Source organism: Paroedura picta, chromosome 1 (genome assembly GCF_049243985.1).
Source record: "Paroedura picta isolate Pp20150507F chromosome 1, Ppicta_v3.0, whole genome shotgun sequence".
NCBI classification, from domain to species: Eukaryota; Metazoa; Chordata; class Lepidosauria; order Squamata; family Gekkonidae; genus Paroedura; species Paroedura picta.
This window is the reverse complement of record NC_135369.1, coordinates 89,062,929-89,085,641: the sequence shown is the minus strand read 5'-3', so window position 1 is coordinate 89,085,641 and position 22,713 is coordinate 89,062,929. Positions and strand designations below refer to the sequence as shown.

The following is a 22,713-nucleotide window of genomic DNA, read 5'->3' as shown; positions in this document are numbered from 1 at the left end:
TAATGGTGGGGGCTCTCATTTTTTTCTGATTAGTAGAGGCTCAGCTAAATACTGGCACTACATCTGGCTTAGGCAACAGGTCTCCCCCTCTCTTTTGTTCCCTCAAAACGGCTGCTGAAATCTTGCAATATAGCTCTGTGAGATCGGTTGTTTTCCAACATTTTTTCTTTCCCCCTCTACTTTTTGTAATTTTGTGCAGACATGGGGGCTTGACTTGGTTTGTCCAAACTTCCCCCTGCTCTGTAAGTTCACTCAGTGTATGGATTTAATAATAAATGTCAGTTTAATATTAGATTTGGGATAGCCAGGGGAAATGCAAATGTTATATTTTGAAACCAAATAGGTGTCTTGATTAAATAAGCTGTTAAATTCTGTTTCCTCCCCTTTTGAGTCTGATCCATTCCAAGTAAAGTAGATGAGATTATTTTAAATTACTCTGAATTGGTGCTCTTTGTTCATAGCTATATTCCTTTATATAAATGTGTGCCAGAATCAGGTGTTCTTCCTCATGCTCACAAGGCTTATTAAGAGGAAGCCTGGAGCCATACCCACAGTTCCTTCCATCTAAAGTGAGGGGAGGGTGTGTAGAGGACAGAAAAATGTCAAAGCACAGGAAGAAGTTCATTGCCCTTGTAGATAAAGCCCTGGCTGAAGGTAAAACGATGGCACCAGAAGAATTGATGTTTACTTATAAAGGGATTTTGTATCCAGCTACTGTTTGCAGTCCAGAAATCTTCAAAGCCCTTGAATCCTTTGAAGCAAGAAGTGATGATGTGATTCTAGCAGGATACCCCAAATCTGGTAAAGAACTTTTTTTTTAATGAATGTTCTAAATTCTAAATGCTAAAAGATAGAATGGGCCAACTCCAGTAGAACATATGCATCACAGGGACAATCCTTCTACTTTAAAAGAGAAAGAAAATCTAAGCAAACCATCAGGCATAATAAGGGCAGATTTGAGGGTGGGGAAGGACTTCATGGAATTGTGATCCCACCTGCATCTGAAATAGCTTGTGTGACAATCATGCAAGGAAGACAAAGGATGCTAGTCACCATTGCTAGGAATGATCTGATGTGAGAGTTTTCATTTGTTTTTTACTTTGTGTTGTTATTATTGTACTGGGAATACATTTACTGCAAAAGTTTAGCTTCTGTTATTTGTGTAGGTAATATTGACAAACTGCATATTTTTCCAAAGAGCGGCCGCTGCTCAGCGCGGGCCGCAGTTGACGAGGCAGATGGGAGGAGCAAGGAAGACGCGATGCGGCCGGGCAGAAGACCGTCGTCACGCTGAGGGCGTCAGCGCAGCAGAGAGGGGGCCGGCCGCTTTACAAGCACCACATAGCCGTAGAACGCCCTTTCTGCCGCTGCTTGAGCCGGAGGACAGCCCACCCACCCGCCCCCTGTTGGAAGTGGAGTATTTTGTCACAGCTGCGGAAAAGGGGGCACGAGGTGGAGTATATGAAGCAGGGACCAGTTTGCGCACTGGGACCTGTGGTGGGGGGTCTCTTTAAGAGATCGGCCGACACTGAGCGCTGCCTTACCCGGCTGGGAAGTTCAGGGGCTCAGAGCCAGGAGGCAGGGATGGTTGCATGTGGTGGGCACCCAGCAGCCATAACTCGCCTTCTCCCCGGGGAGGGCTACAAGGGGCAAGGGATCCTTCCTCCCGGCTGGGAGGAAGAGGGACCCAGGGCGCCCCTTGAGCCTAAGTTAGCAGTTGGATGACTGTGCGGGGATTACTCTACACCTCGTGCCAGGCCAACCCCTGGTTATTGTTAATAAAGCTGTGGCCTTGTTCATGCCAAACCCAGCTTGTGTCTTTATTGGCCTGGTACATCATGCCAATCAACCTAATATGCTGCTACTTCTCTCTTTTTTCTAAATAAAAGTAATGAAATTAAATAACTTCTGTGTATGGATTTATACACTGTATATGTAGTATATACAGGAATCCCACCTTCTTGAGATCTGATAATCTGCAGGGATGCCAATTAACTGCAACTGTAAATTTCTTCTGGTTTGAGTCTATTCCAATAATTTGTAAGCAGAGACCATTTTTGGATGAAAAGATCCTGTGGATGTTTTCTCCACTGTCTCAACTGTTTACATACACTATTTTGTCCATAATCATCATGTGAACACTTCTAAAGACATACATTAATAGGTGGGATACTGACTAGGAACATTTTGACTTTACCTGCCACAGAAGTGGAAATGACAGTACTGACTGGATCTTAATTGTCATGTAAATTCTCCATCCAGGGAGAAGTGATAGTTACTGATAGTAATCATAGGTTCGCTACAAATTGTGACTTCCATAAGATAATTTATGAGTGAATTATTTTAATAGTCTTTTGAATTATTACTTTTGTGTGTTTCTTGACATGCAAATGATTATATTCTTCTGAGGTGTAAGGTGAAAAACACTGAGACAAAAATATCTCAACTTCAAGTACAGGCTAATGGGTATGAACTTGCTGAGACTGAGGGGGGAAAAGATCTTGGGGTCATGGTGGACAACTCAGTGAACATGACTGCAGTGGTAAAAAAGGCAAACTCTGTGTTTTATTAGGAAAGGTATTGAGAATAAAACAACCAGTATTGTAATGCCCCTGTGTAGATCTGTAGTATGGACATTTAAAATACTGTGTACAGTTCTAGTCACTATATTTCAAAAAAGGACATTGTAGAGCTGGAAAAAGTACAGAGAAGGGCAAATAAAATGACTAACAGATTGGAGCACCTTCCCTATGAGAAAAGGCTGGGACTTTTCAGTTTAGAAAAGAGATGAAGAAGAAGAAGAAGAAGAAGAGTTGGTCCTTATATGCTGCTTTTCCCTACCCGAAGGAGGCTCAAAGCGGCTTACAGTCGCCTTCCTTTTCCTCTCCCCACAACAGACACCCTGTGGGGTGGGTGAGGCTGAGAGAGCGCTGATATCACTGCTCGGTCAGAACAGTTTTATCAGTGCCGTGGCGAGCCCAAGGTCACCCAGCTGGTTGCATGTGGGGGAGCGCAGAATCGAACCTGGCATGCCAGATTAGAAGTCAGCACTCCTAACCACTACACCAAACTGGCTCTCTGTAATGCATGGGGTGGAGTTGACAAGGAGAACTTTTGTTCCTCTCCCAAAAAACTAGAACTCAAGGGCATCCAATGAAGCCGATGGGAAGTAGGTTCAGAATGAACAAAAGAAAGTACTAGTTTATACAGAGAGTGATTAAAATATGAATTCACCACCAGAGAATGTAGTAATTAAGGATGGACATGAACCAAATAAATGTGGTTCATGTTAATTCATGGATTGGTGAATTGAATCAAACCAGGAGGTTCATTCACAAACTGAACCAGCATGTGGCCCTACAAGGGATGGGGTTTGAAAGGGATGGGGTTTGCAGAAAAATCTAAAAAAAAACAACAACCCTGTGCAACAGGGAGCAGTCTATTCCCTACCACTCAGCTGTTTTTGCAGCTTCTGTGGCGAACCGAAAGAAGGGATTTAAATCCCTGTTTTCTGCTGTATCCTCGAACCATCACAAACCACCATAACAACTTTAAATGTTCATGGAAATTTGTGATGGTAGACCCAGCATGAAGTTTGCCAATCACAAACAGGGGGAAAATGTGATGAATTATGCTTCATGTTTTGGGACAGCCATAAGAACAAACAGCTTTAAAAGGGGGTTAGATAGATTAATGGAAGATAAGCCCATCAATGGCTACTAGCCATGGTGACTGAGAACTTCCACATCCAGGCTCTGCATCCCAGAGACAGGATGCAACATCAGGGGAAGGCCTCCACCTCTATGCCCTCTTTTGGCTCTCTATAGGAGCTGGTTGACCACTGTGTGAGACTCAATGGACTTTTGGTCTGATCCATCAGGGCTCTTCTTCTGTTTTGATCATTATGGCTGTATAATTAAAACCATGCTATCCATCTATCTTCAGGTACTAACTGGGTTGGCCAGATCATAACTGATTTGGTAGATGCATCTAAAAAGAAGAATGAAGACACAAATAGCACCGACGATGAACTGGAAGAATTTCCATATCTTGAAGTTGGAGATCCTGAGAAATATCAGGTGAGCACTGAAAATATGCAGAGAAGCTCTGAATTGTTTTGATGAATTTCTTTTGCTTAAGATAGAATCTCATGATGACATAATTGGCATTTGAATAACCAAGGCTCTGTCTCCAAGAAAAAGAAAACCTACTACAAAGATTTTCCCCAGTCAATCATCTGTAATGGAAGAGAAGCTGTCAGGATCGCTTCCATTGGTAGAATTCTGCTCTACCTGTCCCCAGTGTCCATTTTCATGTGCTCACTGTGCTATGCTCCCAATTTTTATTTATATAGATAGTTATACCCCACTTTCTTTCCAAAAGGAATCAAAACAGCTCTATTCTTCCCTCCTCTGTTTTCTCCTTTAAAAACTGCCCTTTGAGGTAGGATAGACTGCAAGAGAGTGACAGAGTCACAATCACCTAGTAAGCTTCCATAGCAGGGTCAGTTAATCTTAATCTGACATCATTGTTCTACTGAACATGATTTAAAATAAAATAACCCAGGTGGCTACTCAAGGAACTGTTAACATGTAGTTTTGTCTGCAGATCCCCCCCCCCCCTTGATCATTGTTAGGTTGATTTTTATAATCTGTGTTATATTTGACTTTGCAATTAGCCCTTCTAACAGCAAATAGCTATTATTATACAGAATTATATGACTGATGTATCATTAATTTATTAAGTTTTCTTTTCTTTCCATCTTTCAATTTGTTAAAGAGGATGGCAAATCTACCTTCCAGAAGAGTTATGTTTACACACCTTGTTCCTCAGAATCTACCTGCATCTGTCTTTGAGAACAAGGTCAAGGTGAGAATTCCAATTGCCTTTAAGTCATTGTAGCAGATATACAATGCTTTGAACTTTTGTTACAATATAGCAGTTTCACAGTTCATTATCAGGCTTGCCTATGACAACAGGACTTTCCCATTATGCATGCAGACATCTAGCTACCCAAAATAGAGGAAATTTGTACTTTCCTTCTGTTCCTTGTACTTCTATTGAGAGGGGCTGCATGGATTTGAAGCTCTAAACAGGATGAATTAATGTCATTTCTTACTGATGGATAGAATTGTAAAACATGGAACCGGGGACTCAGGTTCTGGACCCGAAGCAAAACATCATCAGGACCTCCTCTCCACCCGCTAGTAGTGGGAGGGAGGGGGGGGGGAAGTTGAGCTGCCGTTCTTGCCATGCTGGCAATATTGGCAATGTTATTATTGTTTTTATGGGGTTTTAATGGGGATTTGTGATATTGTTACCTGCCACGAGCCGCAAGGGAGTGGTGGGCTATAAATCTAATAATAATAACAACAACAACAACAACAACAACAACAAAATGGATTAAGAATCCCTTTGGTCTGTTCCAAATCAAATACTGATATAAAAACCTCATAGATAATGTTTATGTACCTGATGCAAGTGCTTCTTTTAGATGATGTCCAACAATCACACTGGTAACATAGACACTATGGGAAACCCACCTCATGTGGAGGCAATTTGACTGTATCATTGTAATCAATGAAATTTATGTAGATACATAACTGCAGTCTTCTTTTGAATCTTTTGTATGATGCAGAACATCTATTCATAAAAAAACAATTGGGGTGGTATGTTCTGATAAACAGATTTGCAATGAATATGGTTGATAGTTATGTGATAAAGTATAAAGGGAGAAGATGAAATATCTGAGGTGGTAGATGATTAGATTATTAATCCTGTAATTTTGTGGCACTCATGTACTACTACATTATCTTCATTATCTCTTGAAATACTGTATATATATTCTTCAATTTTAGATACTGCTGCTCCTTCGAAATCCAAAAGATGTAGCCACATCTTTTTACCACTTTTCCAATGAATTGTCTCCACTTCCTTCTTACAGCTCCTGGGATGACTACTTCAAAGCCTTTATGACTGGACAAAGTATGTTTTCTCCCCCGTCAAGTAACACTGCAGTTCTAACCTGAGTTACACTCAGAGCACTGTAGAAATGTATTGAACAGAAGTAGGTCCATGCAAGCATAAATACATAAAAATAAAATAAAATTAAGAACTATAATACATTAAATGACATTTCTCTAAATATTCAACAAAGACATCAGTGTATCAGGGACTAAGACCATTACCCCTGCACTAATTGTCCAAATGTTAATTTATTGAAGAGCAATCAAATTTGCCCATGATTTGGGTAATCCTTGTATCTATGCAGGGGGTGTATTGTCTCATATAGGAATGGCTAAGTTTGCAACTGTTTCCCATATTAAAGAAAGTTGCTAGATTTGGACAGGTGAAAACAGAAGCGGAGTTGAAATACTTAAGGAAGGGGAGGAAACTGAATCACAGCTCCATCTTCACAGGAATACATTATACTTGTAATATATGTAAACTCCATTGCATTCCAGTAGCCAAAAAAATACTCTACCTTTTTTTATACTTCCAGTGCCATGGGGCTCTTATTTTGACTATGTCTTTGAATGGAACAAGCATGCTGATGATGAACATATCATGACAATCACTTATGAGGAACTGAAGGAGGTAAGGTTAATCCTTTGTGGAAGACACACAGTAAAGATTTGCTAAGGAACTGGGATAATGAGATCACAAGCACTGATTTGAGATGAAGGGTAATGCTGCACCTTCACAGCAAACACGTTGCTTGGACTGCACTTCAAAGATTACTGTGTACATGCTTCTTCCTTTGAGTTGATCTACAGCAATGATGAAGATGTTGAATTACATAACCAATAAAGTTAGTGTATGCTGGAAACAAATCAGCAAAGTGCCTTGACGTGCCCTATAACCCAGTTCTGTAGACATCCCATTAGAAGAAGAAGAGTTGTTTCTTATATGCCGCTTTTCTCTACCCGGAGGAGTCTCAAAGCAGTTTACAATCCCCTTTCCTCTCCCCACAACAGACACCCGGTGAGTTAGGCGAGGCTGAGAGAGCCCCGATACTACTGATCAGTCAGAACAGTTTTATCAGTGCTGTGGCGAGCCCGAGGTCACCCAGCTGGCTGCATGTGGGGGAGAGCGGAATCAAACCCAGCTTGCCAGATTAGAAGTCCACATGTATTTGATCACCTCTGAGTTGGACTTATTCTGTAGGGATGGTATAAGTTCTCTCCTGAATTGAGTACATTGGAGTAATACATGTTCAGATGTCTCAATGCTCCCATCCTAGCAGATGCATAAATAATCACAAATGGGTATATTTTTGAATAAGCCTTCCCTAAGGACAGGAAGGCCTGGAGGATCATTGTCCATGGGGTCGCGATGGGTCGGACACGACTTCGCACATAACAACAACAACAAAAAACGGATGGGAGCATGTTATATCGTAGGAGAGTAAATGATCTGGGAAAACAAAATTAGATAAATAAGGTAATGGCTTCAAATTATTAAGTGGAGGCATTGGAAAAAGTGGATTTGTTACTTGATTGAAATCCTGTTGGTGATGGATATCTAAAATTCTTTGTTTTATCGTTTCCTTTGCTCGGTTGAAACCCAGAGACAGTATTAACTGGTTGGATAGACCATATGCACAAAGTTTTTTTCTCAAGAGTGGATATCCCTGGCACAACCAATGATTCAGACATCATTAGATAAAGCAAACCCTTTGTGGAAAAAAGCAATTTTAACCAGTACATGGACGTACATATCCATATTCAGGTCTGGACAGAATACATTCCTGTTTCTACCCGGATTGCAGTATTGGAAATGCTGGTTGGTACTTGGAACAGGGATCTTAAGAATTTAACCTGAATCATTTCTAGGCTGGAAATATTGGCATTTATACACAATGGGGCCCCATACATCATCTATGCTAGAGGTTTTGCCTTGAACAGCTTAAGGACTGCGGGAACATTACGCCCAACTTTGTGGCAGAAGAATTTCTGAATGGCATCTGAGCTTCTCTGGGCATTTGAGGAAATATATGATATATATGGGCATTTCTATAGCCATTTGATTGGAATAATACTCCCAGATATTTGTAAAATCTGACCTGTTCTATGGGTGATGAATTAAGACACCATACTTGCCGAAAGCCATAATCTTTGTTTTTGAATGATTGACCTCTAGCTGGTTCAATTGGCAGTAAGTAGCCAGTAGAACCAAGGCCCTTCTCATTCCATTTGGCGTTCTTGATAACAGGACAGCATCATCTGCATACAGCAGTAGTGAGATATGTTTGCTATCTAATCTGAGGGGATGTAATTCACTATTCCGGAAATGTTCAACCATCTGTACACAGCCTGTGGCGCCACGGGCGCCACGGACTGTATAAAAGACTAAGGGGTAGTGGGGAGGAGTTAGGGCGGGACCGGTCCGGGATAAAAACTCGGAGGGGCCAATCAGGAGCCGTGAAGTGGCTCCTGATTGGCCCCTCCAAGTGTCCATCCCGCCCGAAGCAGGCAATGGGGAGCCGCGCAAAGCGCGGCTCCCCATTCCCTGCTTCACCCGCACAGCGACAGGTGAGCGGTCGCCCGCGCCGCCTTCTCCCGGGCGCCGGAGCGGCCTCGTGGCGTCGGAGCGGCCTCGTGGCGCCTCGTGGCGCTCCGCCAGCCGGGAGAAGGCTTCGGACAGCCTCGGGGGCGGGTGGGCCTGGGCGGGTGGGCCTGGCCGCCTTCTCTCAGCCGGCGGAGCGGCTTCGCGGCGTCGTAGACACCGCGAGGCCGCTCTGCCGGCCGAGAGAAGGCTGGGGAGAGCCCCATTCGTTTGGGGAGGGTGGGGGTGGTGGGATCCGGCCTTCTCTCGGCCTCCGGAGCATATTGTTAATAATATAGAATACTTCTTTGCCAAATCTCTCCTTATTATTTAACTTTTAAAATTAAGGTTTGAATCACATTTCTTATTTTTAGAGTGCTCATAAGACAGCAAGTCTCCTCTGTCCCCTTTTTCGTTCGTTGGTTGACATTTACAGTGTGTGGTGGTGTTTTGGGACTTATTTTGTGATTTTCTTTCTTTCTCTATTGACTTCCATTATACATTTCTGAATGTACAAGATATATAATACATGAATTTGGACTGAGTATAAACATTTGCTGCTCTTCTTTTGGAAGAAGTCCCAAAGATTGTTGAGTGCTAGGTTTGTCTGGGTTATACTGATATTAAGCATCTTCTAAACTCACAGACACTTTTTTCATTCTAGAATAGAGCTTCGGGGGTGAAACGAATAAGTGAATTCTTTGAATTGAACCTGACTGAGCAAGAGATTCAAGAAGTTGTAGATAAAAGCAGTTTCCAAGCTATGAAAGAAAATTCCCAAAAAACCCATGGCGAATTTGGCAAAGTTCTTTTCCGCAAAGGTAACTTTCCAAAGAGCTCCAAATTAAAAAATTAATTTTACATTATGTTTGAAAAAAAAATGAACACAGAATTAACCCCATAATCACACTTTAAGCAATACCAGACTAATTTATCCCCTTCTAAATCCCCTGATCCATGAACTGCCAGTGTTCATGCAGGGTAGTGTAGTTTGTACATCAGTTTGTATATGATAAAATTCAGACCATCCATTCTTACTGATGTTCAGACATGCATTCTGATCCATACTGCTACAAGGTGACTGCATATTCCCCTTGGTCTGTGGGTCTACTACTTCTGTTGTAACAAATATGGCAGCTGTTTGGGATATGAAGCTCCAGTGTCCATGGAAGTTGTCTTTAGTTCTAAGCAGTGAGAGATGAAATGGCATTATGGTAGCATTAGAAGTGCTCTTCAGTAGCTGGGACTAAATTAGCAGCCACAACTGGCCTATTCTGTTAGTAATTTCTTTTAATATCACAGTGTGGCTGCTTTTCCCTTTCATTCTTTGAAAAATACTGTTGAGTCATCTGATTCTATTTTGTAAAAATGGCTGTTGAAGCAGTAATTATTGCAATATGTAATGAAAATGTGTTGGGATTAGGAAACATCCGAAATGACAGTAGAATGATTGATCAAAATGTATTGAGAATATAATGGATAGTAACACAGATACTCTGTCTGTGCAGGTGGAGTTAGTGACTGGAAGAACCTTTTCAATGAAGATCACAACCAGGGAATGGATACAACATTTGAAGAACGTTTAGGGGGAACTAAATTAGGAGAAAAAATAAAATATGGGGTGTATTGCAAGGCCTGAAGGCAACAATAGAACTGTGGAAATACAATCTCATGACAGTAACATCCAGACTTTGCTTTATATACAGCATTATGTACCAGTTAGGCCAGCCCTTTTCAACCTTTTGACTGTGGAGGACCCCCTGAACTAATTTTTCAGACTTTGAGGAGCCCCAGAAGCGATGTCAGCTTGCTACGACCCCTGTGACATCCCTAGCAGTGACATCATTACCTGGACCCTTAGCCCTCCTTTTGCTCCCTCCTACTGCCTTTACTACTGCTATGGTGGCTCTGCCTCATGTTGGCCAGAAAGAAGAGTACAAGCTGAAAATAGAAGAAGAAGAAGAAGAGTTGGTTCTTATATGCCGCTTTTCCCTACCCGAAGGAGGCTCAAAGCGGCTTAACAGTCGCCTTCCCTTTCCTCTCCCTACAACAGACACCCTGTGAGATGGGTGAGGCTGAGAGAGCCCTGATATCACTGCTCGGTCAGAACAGTTTTATCAGTGCCGTGGCGAGCCAGGTCACCCAGCTGGTTGCATGTGGGGGAGCCTGGACCCCCCTCATATCATGCTACTTCAGAGCTCCTGTGGACCCCAGGGGTCCATGGACCCCGGGTTGGGAATCCCTGAGTTTAGATGGTTTCACAAAGTTATCCCAAAGAAGTACAAAGAATAGGACATACCCTTAACTTCCTTAATGCTATGAACAAAGATAGATCTAATGAAAAAAGTGGTTGCAGTGGGTTACTAAGCCCAGCTTCTCCTGCTTTCCTCTTGAAATGTCAGATATGAATTCCAACAAACTGAACAATGGTTCAGTCCAGTGCTTCAGTTATGGAAGAAAGGAAAGGTGAGACCTTAATAAAAACCACCAGCCCTACCAGGTATCTTAATGTTAGCCACTGCCTCTAATCCTAATTATCCATACCTAGAGTTGTCAACTACTTGTTGCAATATTCCTGGAGAATTGGGGGAGTGGGGGTAGAGACTTGAGATGATGGGGTTTGGGAAGAGGAAGGAATTCAGTGAGGTGTAATGGCATACAGCCCACCTTCCAGAGCAGCCATTTTCTCCATTGCAGCTGATTTCTGTCATGTGGAGATCAGTCATAAATGTGGTATATCTCAAGGCATCACCAGAAATTAGGTTATGTCTAGTTTCGTTGTGAGACTTCCTCAGCTTTGTAATAATCATTGCATGTGATCAAAATAGAGTATAAGGTCTCAAGAAGGTTGTTTACCCAATTGAACTACACCACAGGATGTGTTGCCAGTATAAGATAGGGTATATGCCTGAGGATGAATGTGATTAATAATGAATTGTTCATTCCAGTGATAATATTCTCCTTGGCTGGTGACTATACCTGTCCATCTCCTCTCTACATTGTGATGAAATAATATTCATAGAGTCCTCATCCTTTTGGGATAAAACCTTGCCACCTCCTTCATTCCAGAAAGTGTTGTTGAAGATTGTTCATGATTTCCCTCAAGCCCAGGGTTCTTTAGGATCTTAACTTTGCTATTGAGAGATAGGATTCGTTAAGCAGTCAGTGGGTTGCTTTCCCGTCTGCTAGCAATATTCCTCACCCTTTGTATGCCATAGACTCTGGGGCACCAGAGTGTATTGGGAACAAGAGACTATGACTGACAGGAAGGTCAAATATGCGGATTTACTGAAAGCAATAACTATGTCAATGACAGATTTTTACACCCACTCACCCTGCTGAAGACAACAGATAAATCTGCTTTAATCAAGATGCTATAATAAATTATACCTAGTTTATAGAATACTGCAAAGTTCTTGTAACACATTTACTATGAAACTATAGCCTTTTAAAATAACTATATTTTAATAGTAAATTGTCAAATATTTACTGTAGAGTGTCATGTTATTTTTATTCAAGTATCTGAATGTATGCATCGCTATAGGCTGAATTTAACCCAAACTGCTCTAGCTTGTAACTCCAGGTTGCCAACAGGCCTGGAGAAATTGCCCTCTGCTTGTTAATAAATAGAAATTGGCAACTGAAGCTTTACATGACATAGAGTTAAATTATGTCACCAGGTAAATAATATCCAATTGTGGCTTAAGCCTTGGATAGAGAGACAGGACATTTTTTTCCCCGTCTTGAGGTATGTAGAAATTCTACATATGACTGAGCCAGCTGAGAAGCCTTGAATTTAACACAGACTGACTACCCATTGATGGGTGTGCAGTGAACTCATGTGGGTTCCTTGGCTGAGTTTCCACATACATTATACCCTCCCAGCTGGCATTGGGGTAGGGCACTTTGGGAAGCCCTCATCAAAATTCTGGGGGTGCTTGCCTTCCCTTCTCTCCTTTAGGTACCGGCTTTGTGTTTCCGCCTGGGTGTGTGTATGAATATGTGGTCACACTTTGGGTGTTGTGTGTTAGGTTTGGATTCAGGGCTTCAACTTACCATATCTACTTACTGCTCAGACTTACATGTTGACTTACTTCTTAGGGCATCATCAGCATAAAAATGTCTATATCACCCCTTCCCCTATGGGCTCAGGGTGGTTTACAAGAATAAAATATATTCAATAAAATTCAATTACAATAATAGAATAAAATTTTAAAAGTATATTCCCCACTCCTTGATGCCCTCTGCTAGCTTCCCCTGACTGGAGATGACATCCAATAGGGGGAGCCAAGAGGGAGGAGATGGAAGGAGGCCCATAAAAAATCAGCCTGCCCTGGTCTCAACCATAGGCCTAGTTGAAGAATGCTATTTTAGAGGCCATGTGGAACTTTGACAGCTCTGTCAGGGCCTAGATCTTAACACGTCTAACCACGTCTCATGGCTTTGAGCCATCATGTCTACTTATATCTTATGGCTTTGAGCCATCATGGTTAGTTACTTCTCAGAACTTTAAGCCACTATACTAACTACTTCTCAGGGCTTCAAGCAACCAAATGTACTTACATTTCAGTGCTTTAAGCTACCATGTCTACATATGTCTCATATAGAGGACCTATAGAGGACCGATTATGCCCTTGCAGTTCAGGTGTAATTGAATCAATTGCCCACATTATATTATATTGTGACTTTTATAAGGTTGCCAGAAGCCGTTTAATCTTGCCCTTGCTATCAAGGTTACCTGGACTTACAGATGATCATAGAATCATAGAATCCTAGAGTTGGAAGGGGCCATACAGGCCATCTAGTCCAACCCCCTGCTCAACGCAGGATTAGCCCTAAGCATGATAAAGCATCCAAGAAAAGTGTGTATCCAACCTTTGCTTGAAGACTTCCAGTGAGGGGGAGCTCACCACCTCCTTAGGCAGCCTATTCCACTGCTGAACTACTCTGACTGTGAAAAACGTTTTCCTGATATCTAGCCTAAATCGTTGTACTTGAAGTTTAAACCCATTACTGCGTGTCCTCTCCTCTGCAGCCAGCAGAAACAGCATCCTGCCCTCCTCCAAGTGACAACCTTTCAAATACTTAAAGAGGGCTATCATGTCCCCTCTCAACCTCCTTTTCTCCAGGCTGAACATTCCCAAGTCCCTCAACCTATCTTCATAGGGCTTGGTCCCTTGGCCCCAGATCATCTTCGTCGCTCTCCTCTGTACCCTTTCAATTTTATCTACGTCCTTCTTGAAGTGAGGCCTCCAGAACTGCACACAGTACTCCAGGTGTGGTCTGACCAGTGCCGTATACAATGGGACTATGACATCTTGTGATTTTGATGTGATGCCTCTGTTGATACAGCCCAAAATGGCATTTGCCTTTTTTACCGCTGCATCACACTGCCTGCTCATGTTTAGTTTACAATCCACAAGTACCCCAAGGTCTCATTCACACACAGTGCTACCTAGAAGCGTATCCCCCATCCAGTAGGCATGCTTTTCATTTTTCTGACCCAGATGCAGAACTTTACACTTATCTTTATTAAATTTCATTTTGTTCTCATTTGCCCATTTTTCCATTGTGTTCAGATCTCGTTGAGATCTGTCTCTATCTTCTGGAGTATTTGCCAGTCCTCCCAATTTCGTGTCATCTGCAAACTTGATGAGTAGTCCCTCCACCCCCTCATCTAGATCATTAATAAATATGTTAAAAAGTACCGGGCCGAGCACCGAGCCCTGAGGTACCCCGCTACTCACCTCTCTCCAGTCTGATGAAACACCATTGACAACAACTCTTTGAGTGCGGTTCTCTAACCAATTCCCTATCCACCTAACTATCTGAAAATCCAGATTGCAGTCCTTCAACTTATCCATCAGAACATCATGGGGAACCTTGTCAAAAGCTTTACTAAAATCCAAGTAAATGACATCAACCGATGATCATCTAATTAACATCTTGCTTGCAGATAAAGATAATTCTGTTTCTTACATGGTGACAAAGTTTTGCTATACTGCCAGCAGAGTGCAGAAATATTTGGTTACTGTTGATGCTGAATGACCTGACTGTCAAAATGCTGTATTAATGTTTTGTGCCTTTGTTAACTCCCTGATGCCGAATGTCCTGTTAAAACGCTGTAATAATGTATGTGGTCTGTAGATACTTTGATGCTGGTCAATGACCGTAATAAATAATCAATCAAGCAAGCAAGCAAGCATACATATGTCTCAGGGTTTGGAGTTACAGCATCTATAGATGTAATTGCATGCTGGTTTGGGTCTCAGATGGTCTCGGGAGACATTGCCCTATTTCTCCTGAGTTAGCAAAAATGGCTGTTACCTTCAGTTTCTACTGCCAAGCTATTCAGGAACTTTGATTCTGTTTTTGTTCTGCTGGGCTTTTGCTTTTTTGATGCCCCCTCCCACTTAAGAACAATGGAGGATGGAGCATCTTGGGGGAACTGTAACTCAAACCTCATAAATCCAATCCTCACTAAATCTGGAGGGCAGGTAGTCAGCTGGAGATCTGTGAATTTGGTATCTCTAGCACTCCAAGAACTTCACATCAAGAAGTTACCACATCAAGAACTTCACAAACTGGTTTGGTTTGTAGAAATAGGGTTTTGTCCACAACTGTCTGTAGCTTTTGCAGGAAACACTAAGCAACTTCCATGGGGAATAAAAAGCAGACGGCAGCTTTCATAGGGAACGGTTCTGTCCATGAACTGCCATGAACTACTTTGAGGAAGTTCGTGTATATCTGTCATCAACTTCGGTTCACAAACTACAAACAGAGGAAAATTCGTTATGAATTTTGCTGTTTTCAGTTTGTGTTCATCCTTTCTCATAATCTGCTTCACTGACAAAATACACTATTATTTTCATAGTCTATTCAATCAATACTTGCTAAATATTACCTACCATAATATAGTTCAAATGGGCGTGAACATATTTACTTTGCGCTTTTCAGCACTGAGCTTCCCCCCCCCCCACTCAGAGAGACTCAAGAATTGCTGCAGAGGAACAAGCTAGATTACCTAGTAAAGCACACATACAACCTCCTGGTGCAAAGCCAAAGCAACAATCAATATTTGTGCATGCACTTAAATGTTCTTTTGGCCAAGTAAAACCTGTTTGTGGGTATGTGGCTCTCACACAGCTGGGGGAATATATGAAAATCACTCAAAAGGACCTGCTTTCATATCACATCAAGGATAAATAAATGAACCACAAAAATCCCTCAAATACAAAAAATATTATGCAAATTGAAAAATTATACAAACAATTCTAATCACAATATACAAACTCTACAAACTCTTCTCAAATACAATATACTCTGTGAATTGTCAAAGGATCATATGATATGTGAAAAAGTCAGAGAAAATTATCCAACATTTCATAATACACACATTTCAAAAAGTCACAAAAGTGCAAGATTTGTTCTCAAAAATGGAATTCAAGTAGCATAAGTAGAGGAAGATGTGGGAATAAAACTCCCCTGGATGGTAATTCCTATATTCCATTCACATTTAAAAAGGAAGTAACTGAAACTTCTTATAATTAAGGAATACTTTTCTTTGCTTAATACACAAAGCAAACATCTGGGTTTACCAAAGGGATTTGGAGCAGTGGCAGATTTAGGAATGGAAAATTACTAAGACGAAAACAAACGTCAAACTGGCTTCCACAGCTTGATTTTCTGCATTTGAGTCAATCTATCTAATGTTAGGTCTTCCTTTATTTCCACTGCCTTCAATTTGTTCTAGTTTATTTCCTGGCTTTTGGGGGGATGAATCTATCAGTGGTTAGTCACCATGGTAACTAAAGAGAACAAAAGAAGAACCCTGCTAGACCCGTAATAATAAATAATCATAACATACCTCAGTCTGGAGATAGCTTTTAACAAAAACTTACAGGGTATCACTGTGGCTTGAGCTCAAATGTTAGGGGTCATTCTAGAATGACCCCAACATTTGAGCTCAAGCCAAAATGATACCCTTTAAGTTTTTGTTAAAATCTATCTGTAGACTGAGGTATGTTATGTTTATTTATTATTACAATGTTAAAAAGTGGCTGCAACTTACCATGGCCACAATTGATGAAGTGGCAGGTAGGGCTGGAGGACACTTGTTAGTGAGCATTGGGGGTGGGATCTGATTGGTTTTATGCAAGGCATCCCAAGACCACTTGGAGAGTGGCGGCCTAAAAATCACATACATTCATACATACATACATACATACATACATACATACATACATACATACATGCCATCCAAAGCACTCATTTGATAGGAATTCTTCCCCCCCCCCCCATGAATCACTCATCTGCAAACCTAGATGTAGTCTGCACGGAGCTTTTTACCTACTCCCAGATCGACTAAATCCCTGCAGTGTATACTGATTTCCATTTTGATTTTGGACACTTTAAATTTTCTCTCTGCAGCATGCATGATTGATTCGTGGTGACCCTACCTATCCCCCTGGAGTGGATATAAGCCTCAATATTTCAAAAACTACCATGAGTAAATATGCAGATTTGTTCTCAAAAATGGAATTCAAGTAGCATAAGTAGAGGAAGATGTGGGAATAAAACTCCCCTGGATGGTAATTCCTATATTCCATTCATATTTAAAAAGGAAGTAACTGAAACTTCTTATAATTAAGGAATACTTTTCTTTGCTTAATACACAAAGCAAACATCTGGGTTTACCAAAGGGATTTGGAGCAGTGGCAGATTTAGGAATGGAAAATTACTAAGACGAAAACAAACATCAAACTGGCTTCCACAGCTTGATTTTCTGCATTTGAGTCAATCTATCTAATGTTAGGTCTTCCTTTATTTCCACTGCCTTCAATTTGTTCTAATTTATTTCCTGGCTTTTGGGGGGATGAATCTATCAATGGTTAGTCACCATGGTAACTAAGGAGAACAAAAGAAGAACCCTGCTAGACCCGATTTCTGCAGTGACCAGCAGTTATTATGGAGGTCAAACAAGGCCGAGGTCTTGAATTAGTAAGTGCAGAATCAGCCCTAATCAATCTAGTGGGTTTATGTGTGAGCATGATGTTGAAAATCCATGATGAGAAAGTTTTTAGTGTATTTCTATGAGTCCACAACTTGTAATGTGCTCCCATTTAATGAGACTGAGAGAGAGCAAGACAGCCCTAATCTGAGAATTTATCAATGATAAATTCCAATTTAAAAAATGTACAGTTCCAACTCAAAACCTACAGATAAAACTTTAGACTCAGGGCAGTTGGATGCCTATTTTCCTAACAGTGGCCAAACCACTGATTAGTTTTAGCTGTGTGTCTGTCAAGAAAAACTGAGTAGGAGGAATACAATGTACTTGCATAAGTGCTGTAAAAGGACAAGGAAATCTTGTGTTAGTTCCCTGTTAAGAAGCCAGATTATTTGAGATGGGAGGCAGGTTTACCAAGCCTTGGAATTTGGAGTACATCTTGAAAATAAGTTTTCAGTGCTTGATAAACACAGCTATCCCTCCAGGGAGGTTTCTAGGCTAGGGTTTATCAGTCAAAGGGCATGACTGTGGGCAGGAATGGAACTTGAAATGCCATGTGCCTTCAGGTCACAGCTGACTTAGGTATTCCTTGGTGGGCACCTATCAAAATACTTATGGGAACTGTCAAGATTAGGCTAGCCTGGGCTGTTCAAGTCAGCTTGGAATGCAATTGTTCTTCTGTTTGTACATTTCTTTCAGAAGTTTCATTTGTTTTCATTATGCTTGTCATTGCATGTCTAATATTTTTTTCCATTTCCATTCAATGGAAAATATATTTCTGGCTACAACTCCATTATTTTCTGTCCAAATTGGATGACATTTCAGAGACAGTACACTTTACACCAGCCTTTCTCTACATTTTACTGTTGAGAACCCCCTGAAACATTATCAGGCTTCAAGAAACCCCAGAAGTGGCAAAGCCATGTAGAATATAGTGAGGAAGCAGAGCTTTGTACCCACCCACCTGGGGCCCTTCCCCTCCCTACGCCTCCAGGCCCATAATTGGCTACTTTGGGAGGGACCGGTGGGTTGACAATGACCATATATATATATATATATATAGGCCAAGTTGTGGAAGATCAAGTATTCCTCCTCAGGATGTCCTGAGCATCTAAGACAGGAAGTACCCCCCTCCCAATGCATGTGAGTGGGAGGTGTAGGGGGGGTGGACTGGTGAGAGGTGTGTAAGTACTAGGGGTTATGCTGCCTGGAAATTTCTGTAATTTTATCAATGTTTTATTGCAACCCGCCACAAGCTAGCTTGGTCTGGAAATGGCAGTCAATAAATTTAAATAATAAATAAATAATAATAAATAATAAATGACCGATATCTTAACAGCTGGGTGTTCCGTTTAGGAAACTTTTCCAGAGCCATCAAGAAACCCCAGGGTTTCATAGAAACCTGGTTAAGAAAGTCTGCTTTACATAGTTTCTAAGATACAAAAGAAACTGACAGCAAAATGTATTTCCAGCTGTTAAGATATAGGTCATTTATTCAATTTAGGTGACATTCAGAGAGTTTCTTACTCAGCAAATCACTCTTTTCATATTTCGGAGAGATACAAAAAGAGCTGATAAAAGCAAAGAAGTTATGCAGCCACTGTTTTTCTATAGAATCAAGGAAACCTTCGCTGAGGCTCCCCCACACCAGACTTCCATTGTCCTGCCACCAAAGAGAACATCTTGCCCAGGAGCATATACTAGGGTGGGGGTGCAGAGGAGCTCAGCTTCCCCAGGATTTCCTGATGGGGGCCGTGCCCCTTCTGAGCTGTTAGGCCCTCCAGGATTTCATATCAGGGAAAATTCTCCTCTCCCCCAGATTGCCAGATAGCATCATAAAGTTGCTCAGGTTGTCAGCTTCTCAAGTCCAGTCAGTCCAGTTTAACTTCTTAGCAAGTCAACAAAATTCTAAGAGGTACAGGGCTGGGTTTTCATGTTTGTTTTTGTAGAAATGAGAAGGGGACATTCAGTGGATAATACTGTATGTGAAGAAACTATATACAGAGAGAAAGAGCATGGACTGAGGAAGGGAAAGATCAACCCACTGAAAAATCCAGAGGCCTCAGTGGCTGGAGCATGCAACACAAACTCCCATGTAAGTACAGCTAGCTTCAAATTCATTAGCAACTTAGAGACCAATAAGATTTGGGAGGTATAAACTTTTGAGAGTTAAAGTTTCCTTCGTTGGTATCTGACAAACTCTCGAAATTTTATACCCTGAGAAACTTGTTGGACTCCAGGGTGCTAATGGACCTGAATCTAGCTGCACTTACACTGGAGATTGTGTTGCTGTTCTACTGCAGACCAATATGGTTACCCTCTGAAACTATTTCATGATAAGAAATGGGTTGTGAGAATGATGGCTTGTCTTCACAGATGGGATTCTAATTATTGCATTATTACTGTGTCCTGGTGGGCAAGCTTTAGAGGAAGAATGGTCCCATCTCTATATTATCTTTAGTTATGCATTTGGGGGAGGGTTACCAAGGACCCTCTTCCTACCTAGGTGTGTGTTGTCCACCAGGGCTAAATTTGCCCTGGCAGCCATTTTAGGAGCTAGCAATGCTTTGATCTGGAGAAGATGAGGTCAAGGCACACCAAACAGTGCTCAAAACCTTGGGCGGGAGAGTGATGAATTGATGGGACATCTGCATGTCTATCCATTGCCACAGGGGCACTCACTCTGGTCCATCAAGATAATTTCATTAGAAAATGCAAGTCTCGTTGAGTGCAAAATCTGATTACTATCAAGCAGCCAGGGGAATTGATTACCTTTGGCTGACCTTCCGCCTCCACCCTTACTGGATGCAATCTAGTTGCCTTTCTGGAGTCCTCTCACTCAGTCAGGTCCAAGAAATCCATAAATCCTCATCCTGGGCTTACCCTGAATTCCTGGACTTTATTTCTTTGAAATACTTTTGTGCTGGCTCCTTTAATTATTGCTGATCTGCTGCTTTTCTTTCTCCCGGACTTTGGGGCAATTACTCACCACAAAAGAGCACCCCTCCACTGAATTACTTTATTTATTTCTTGGAATCTTTGGAAGTTCTGCTTAAAGCCCCCAATCTGTGGATTGTTGAAACAGACAGTAAACTGTAAGTTAAAGAAAGTTAAAGAAAAAGAAATGGAATTGATGGTACGGGGGGGGGGGGAGCAAAGGTCTGGGGCTCAAATTAGGTACGTGCACACCAAAAAAATCCGACCAATTTAGATTTGACCCAAACCAATTTGGGCCAAATCCAAAGCACCCAAAGCATCCTTCACTTTTTGGATTTTGCTGCAATGATTCAGCTGAATCTGAGAATGTTCAGGGTTTGTTTGTTTTTTTGGTGCACATGCTCTCCTTCCCAGGCAGCAAATAGCATCTCCACTTCCTGAGAAGTGGGAGGGGGGGGGGGAGGAGAGACAGCACCTGCCGAAAGGCTGAACTGTCCTTGTCAGCTGTTTTGTATAGCACTCTGCAAAAATTCCTCTAAAGAGCACCCATTTAGCTACAAAGCACCCTGTAACCTTGGGCCAGTCACACAGTCAGCTTAAATTGTTAGAGGCAGGAAGTATTGCCTTTCATGGAAGGATGAAATATTGACTAGAATTGTTCCAGTGAAGGAACATAACATCTTTCTCCTCTTATAGAATCCTTTTTCTTTGACTGAGATTGTCTATTACAGGTGGGTTTTTTTAAAGGCCATGTGATTAATTGTTGATAACATGGTTGTTCGGCCAAGATGTCATCCTGAGAGGATTGCAGTACAATCACTGAAGCCTGACAGGGGCCAATTGTGGAAGCAATTGGCAGAAAAGAGGAGGGGTATGCAAACCCCACCTCACCTTTCTACCCAGGAAGTTCTAGGGAACTCTTGGGGCCATCTCCAATCCTTTAGGGAGTATATCTCCCTGGATTACAGGCTGTCAGCGTTTCAGGTCAAGAGGACGACCGCCATATTCTATCTTGGACTTTTTTCTCTCTCTTTCTTAAAGAATCTGCTCTTACCCTCCACTACGATTTACTGCAGATGAACACTGTGAACTGAGGGGAGGACATCTGCTGAATTCCAAACCATCAATTACAGCAAGTATTTTTTGGGTTTTTTCGTCTCTCTTCCTGCATTAAAGCTCTCTTTTCCCCCCCTCTCTGCTCTGCCCGAAGCCACCTCATTATGAGGCAGGCTAATTCTCTTTCCTAAGCAGAAGAAGGACTTAAATCAACTCAAATTAATTGGCAATAGCTTTTACTGCAATTGTTTTGGTTCTCAGAGATAAGAGATAAGAGCCGTGAATGGGAAGATCTCACGAGAATTCTGCTCCAGTACGAGAATATCTGCTTTACTGACTTCAATACGTCACATGCCAGTGCCAGGAACGTCAGAGGACAAAACAGAGGACCTCTACTGGCCATTTGCAAAATTATCTGAGGCTGACTTTCAAGCCTAAAACATGTCCATGTTAAAAAGAATGGCTCATCTAATAGAGAAACAAACCCAAGATTTGAAAGCATTCACAGAAGGATTGCTTAAGAATATTTTCAAGGAGATCCAAGACGGCAAGGAAGAAGTTTTTAACAGGAATGATGGATCAATAACAGTGGCTGATGATAGCTCTAAACAAGGTGGAAAACCATCAGCAGAAGAGAAATTTGAAATTTTGGAGATGGAAAAGGGGATGTCGGATCTTGCAGCCTAGATAAGGACACCCTTCTTAAAAAGACATACAGCCATTTCAAAGCAACAGTACACAAGAACCAATCAAAAGATATATGGATCTTCTGTGAAAGTAATCAATTTAAAGGAGCTTTTCAGGAAAAAAATTGTATTGATATTGGAGTCCAGGAGGTGCAACTGCCTCAAGATTCATCGATGCATACTCTGCGGGAAAGAGTACAACTGCACTTTCTATGCCAAAGGTCAACTGGACAGAACATAAGTCTACGGGAACAACAAGATGTAGCAAGCCTCAATATGAGACCCCCTTAAGAAGACCGGGGAAGAGAAAGGAGAAGCAGGGGTTGAAATTCTTTCTCTCTTTTTTCTTTTCTTCTGTAGGCACATAGGCAATATAATTGTTAGTGCCAGAAATATAAAACGGGGTTTTCCCTCCTTTATTCCTTATTAGTGTATTGCCATAGGGCCAAAGCCCATACTGGTCTGTAGAAAATGTTT

At 41.6% G+C, this 22,713-nt stretch overlaps 1 protein-coding gene across 1 annotated transcript; it reads left to right on the top strand.

Annotated features, from left to right (window-relative positions):
• Window positions 1–599: 599 nt before the first annotated feature.
• Window positions 600–10,186, top strand: LOC143839753 (sulfotransferase 6B1-like). Its single transcript, XM_077342239.1, has 7 exons — window positions 600–801; window positions 3,946–4,079; window positions 4,780–4,869; window positions 5,859–5,985; window positions 6,503–6,597; window positions 9,212–9,368; window positions 10,056–10,186. The coding sequence occupies exons 1-7, from the start codon at window positions 600–602 to the stop codon at window positions 10,184–10,186; spliced, it is 936 nt and encodes a 311-aa protein (XP_077198354.1).
• The last annotated feature ends 12,527 nt before the right edge of the window (window positions 10,187–22,713 follow it).

Coding starts and splice junctions, on each gene's coding strand:
- LOC143839753 (XM_077342239.1), top strand. CDS start 600: ATGTCAAAGCACAGGAAGAAGTTCATTGCCCTTGTAGATAAAGCCCTG. Junction 4,870..5,858: donor TCTTTGAGAACAAGGTCAAG/GTGAGAATTCCA, acceptor CTTCAATTTTAG/ATACTGCTGCTCCTTCGAAA. Junction 9,369..10,055: donor CAAAGTTCTTTTCCGCAAAG/GTAACTTTCCAA, acceptor CTGTCTGTGCAG/GTGGAGTTAGTGACTGGAAG.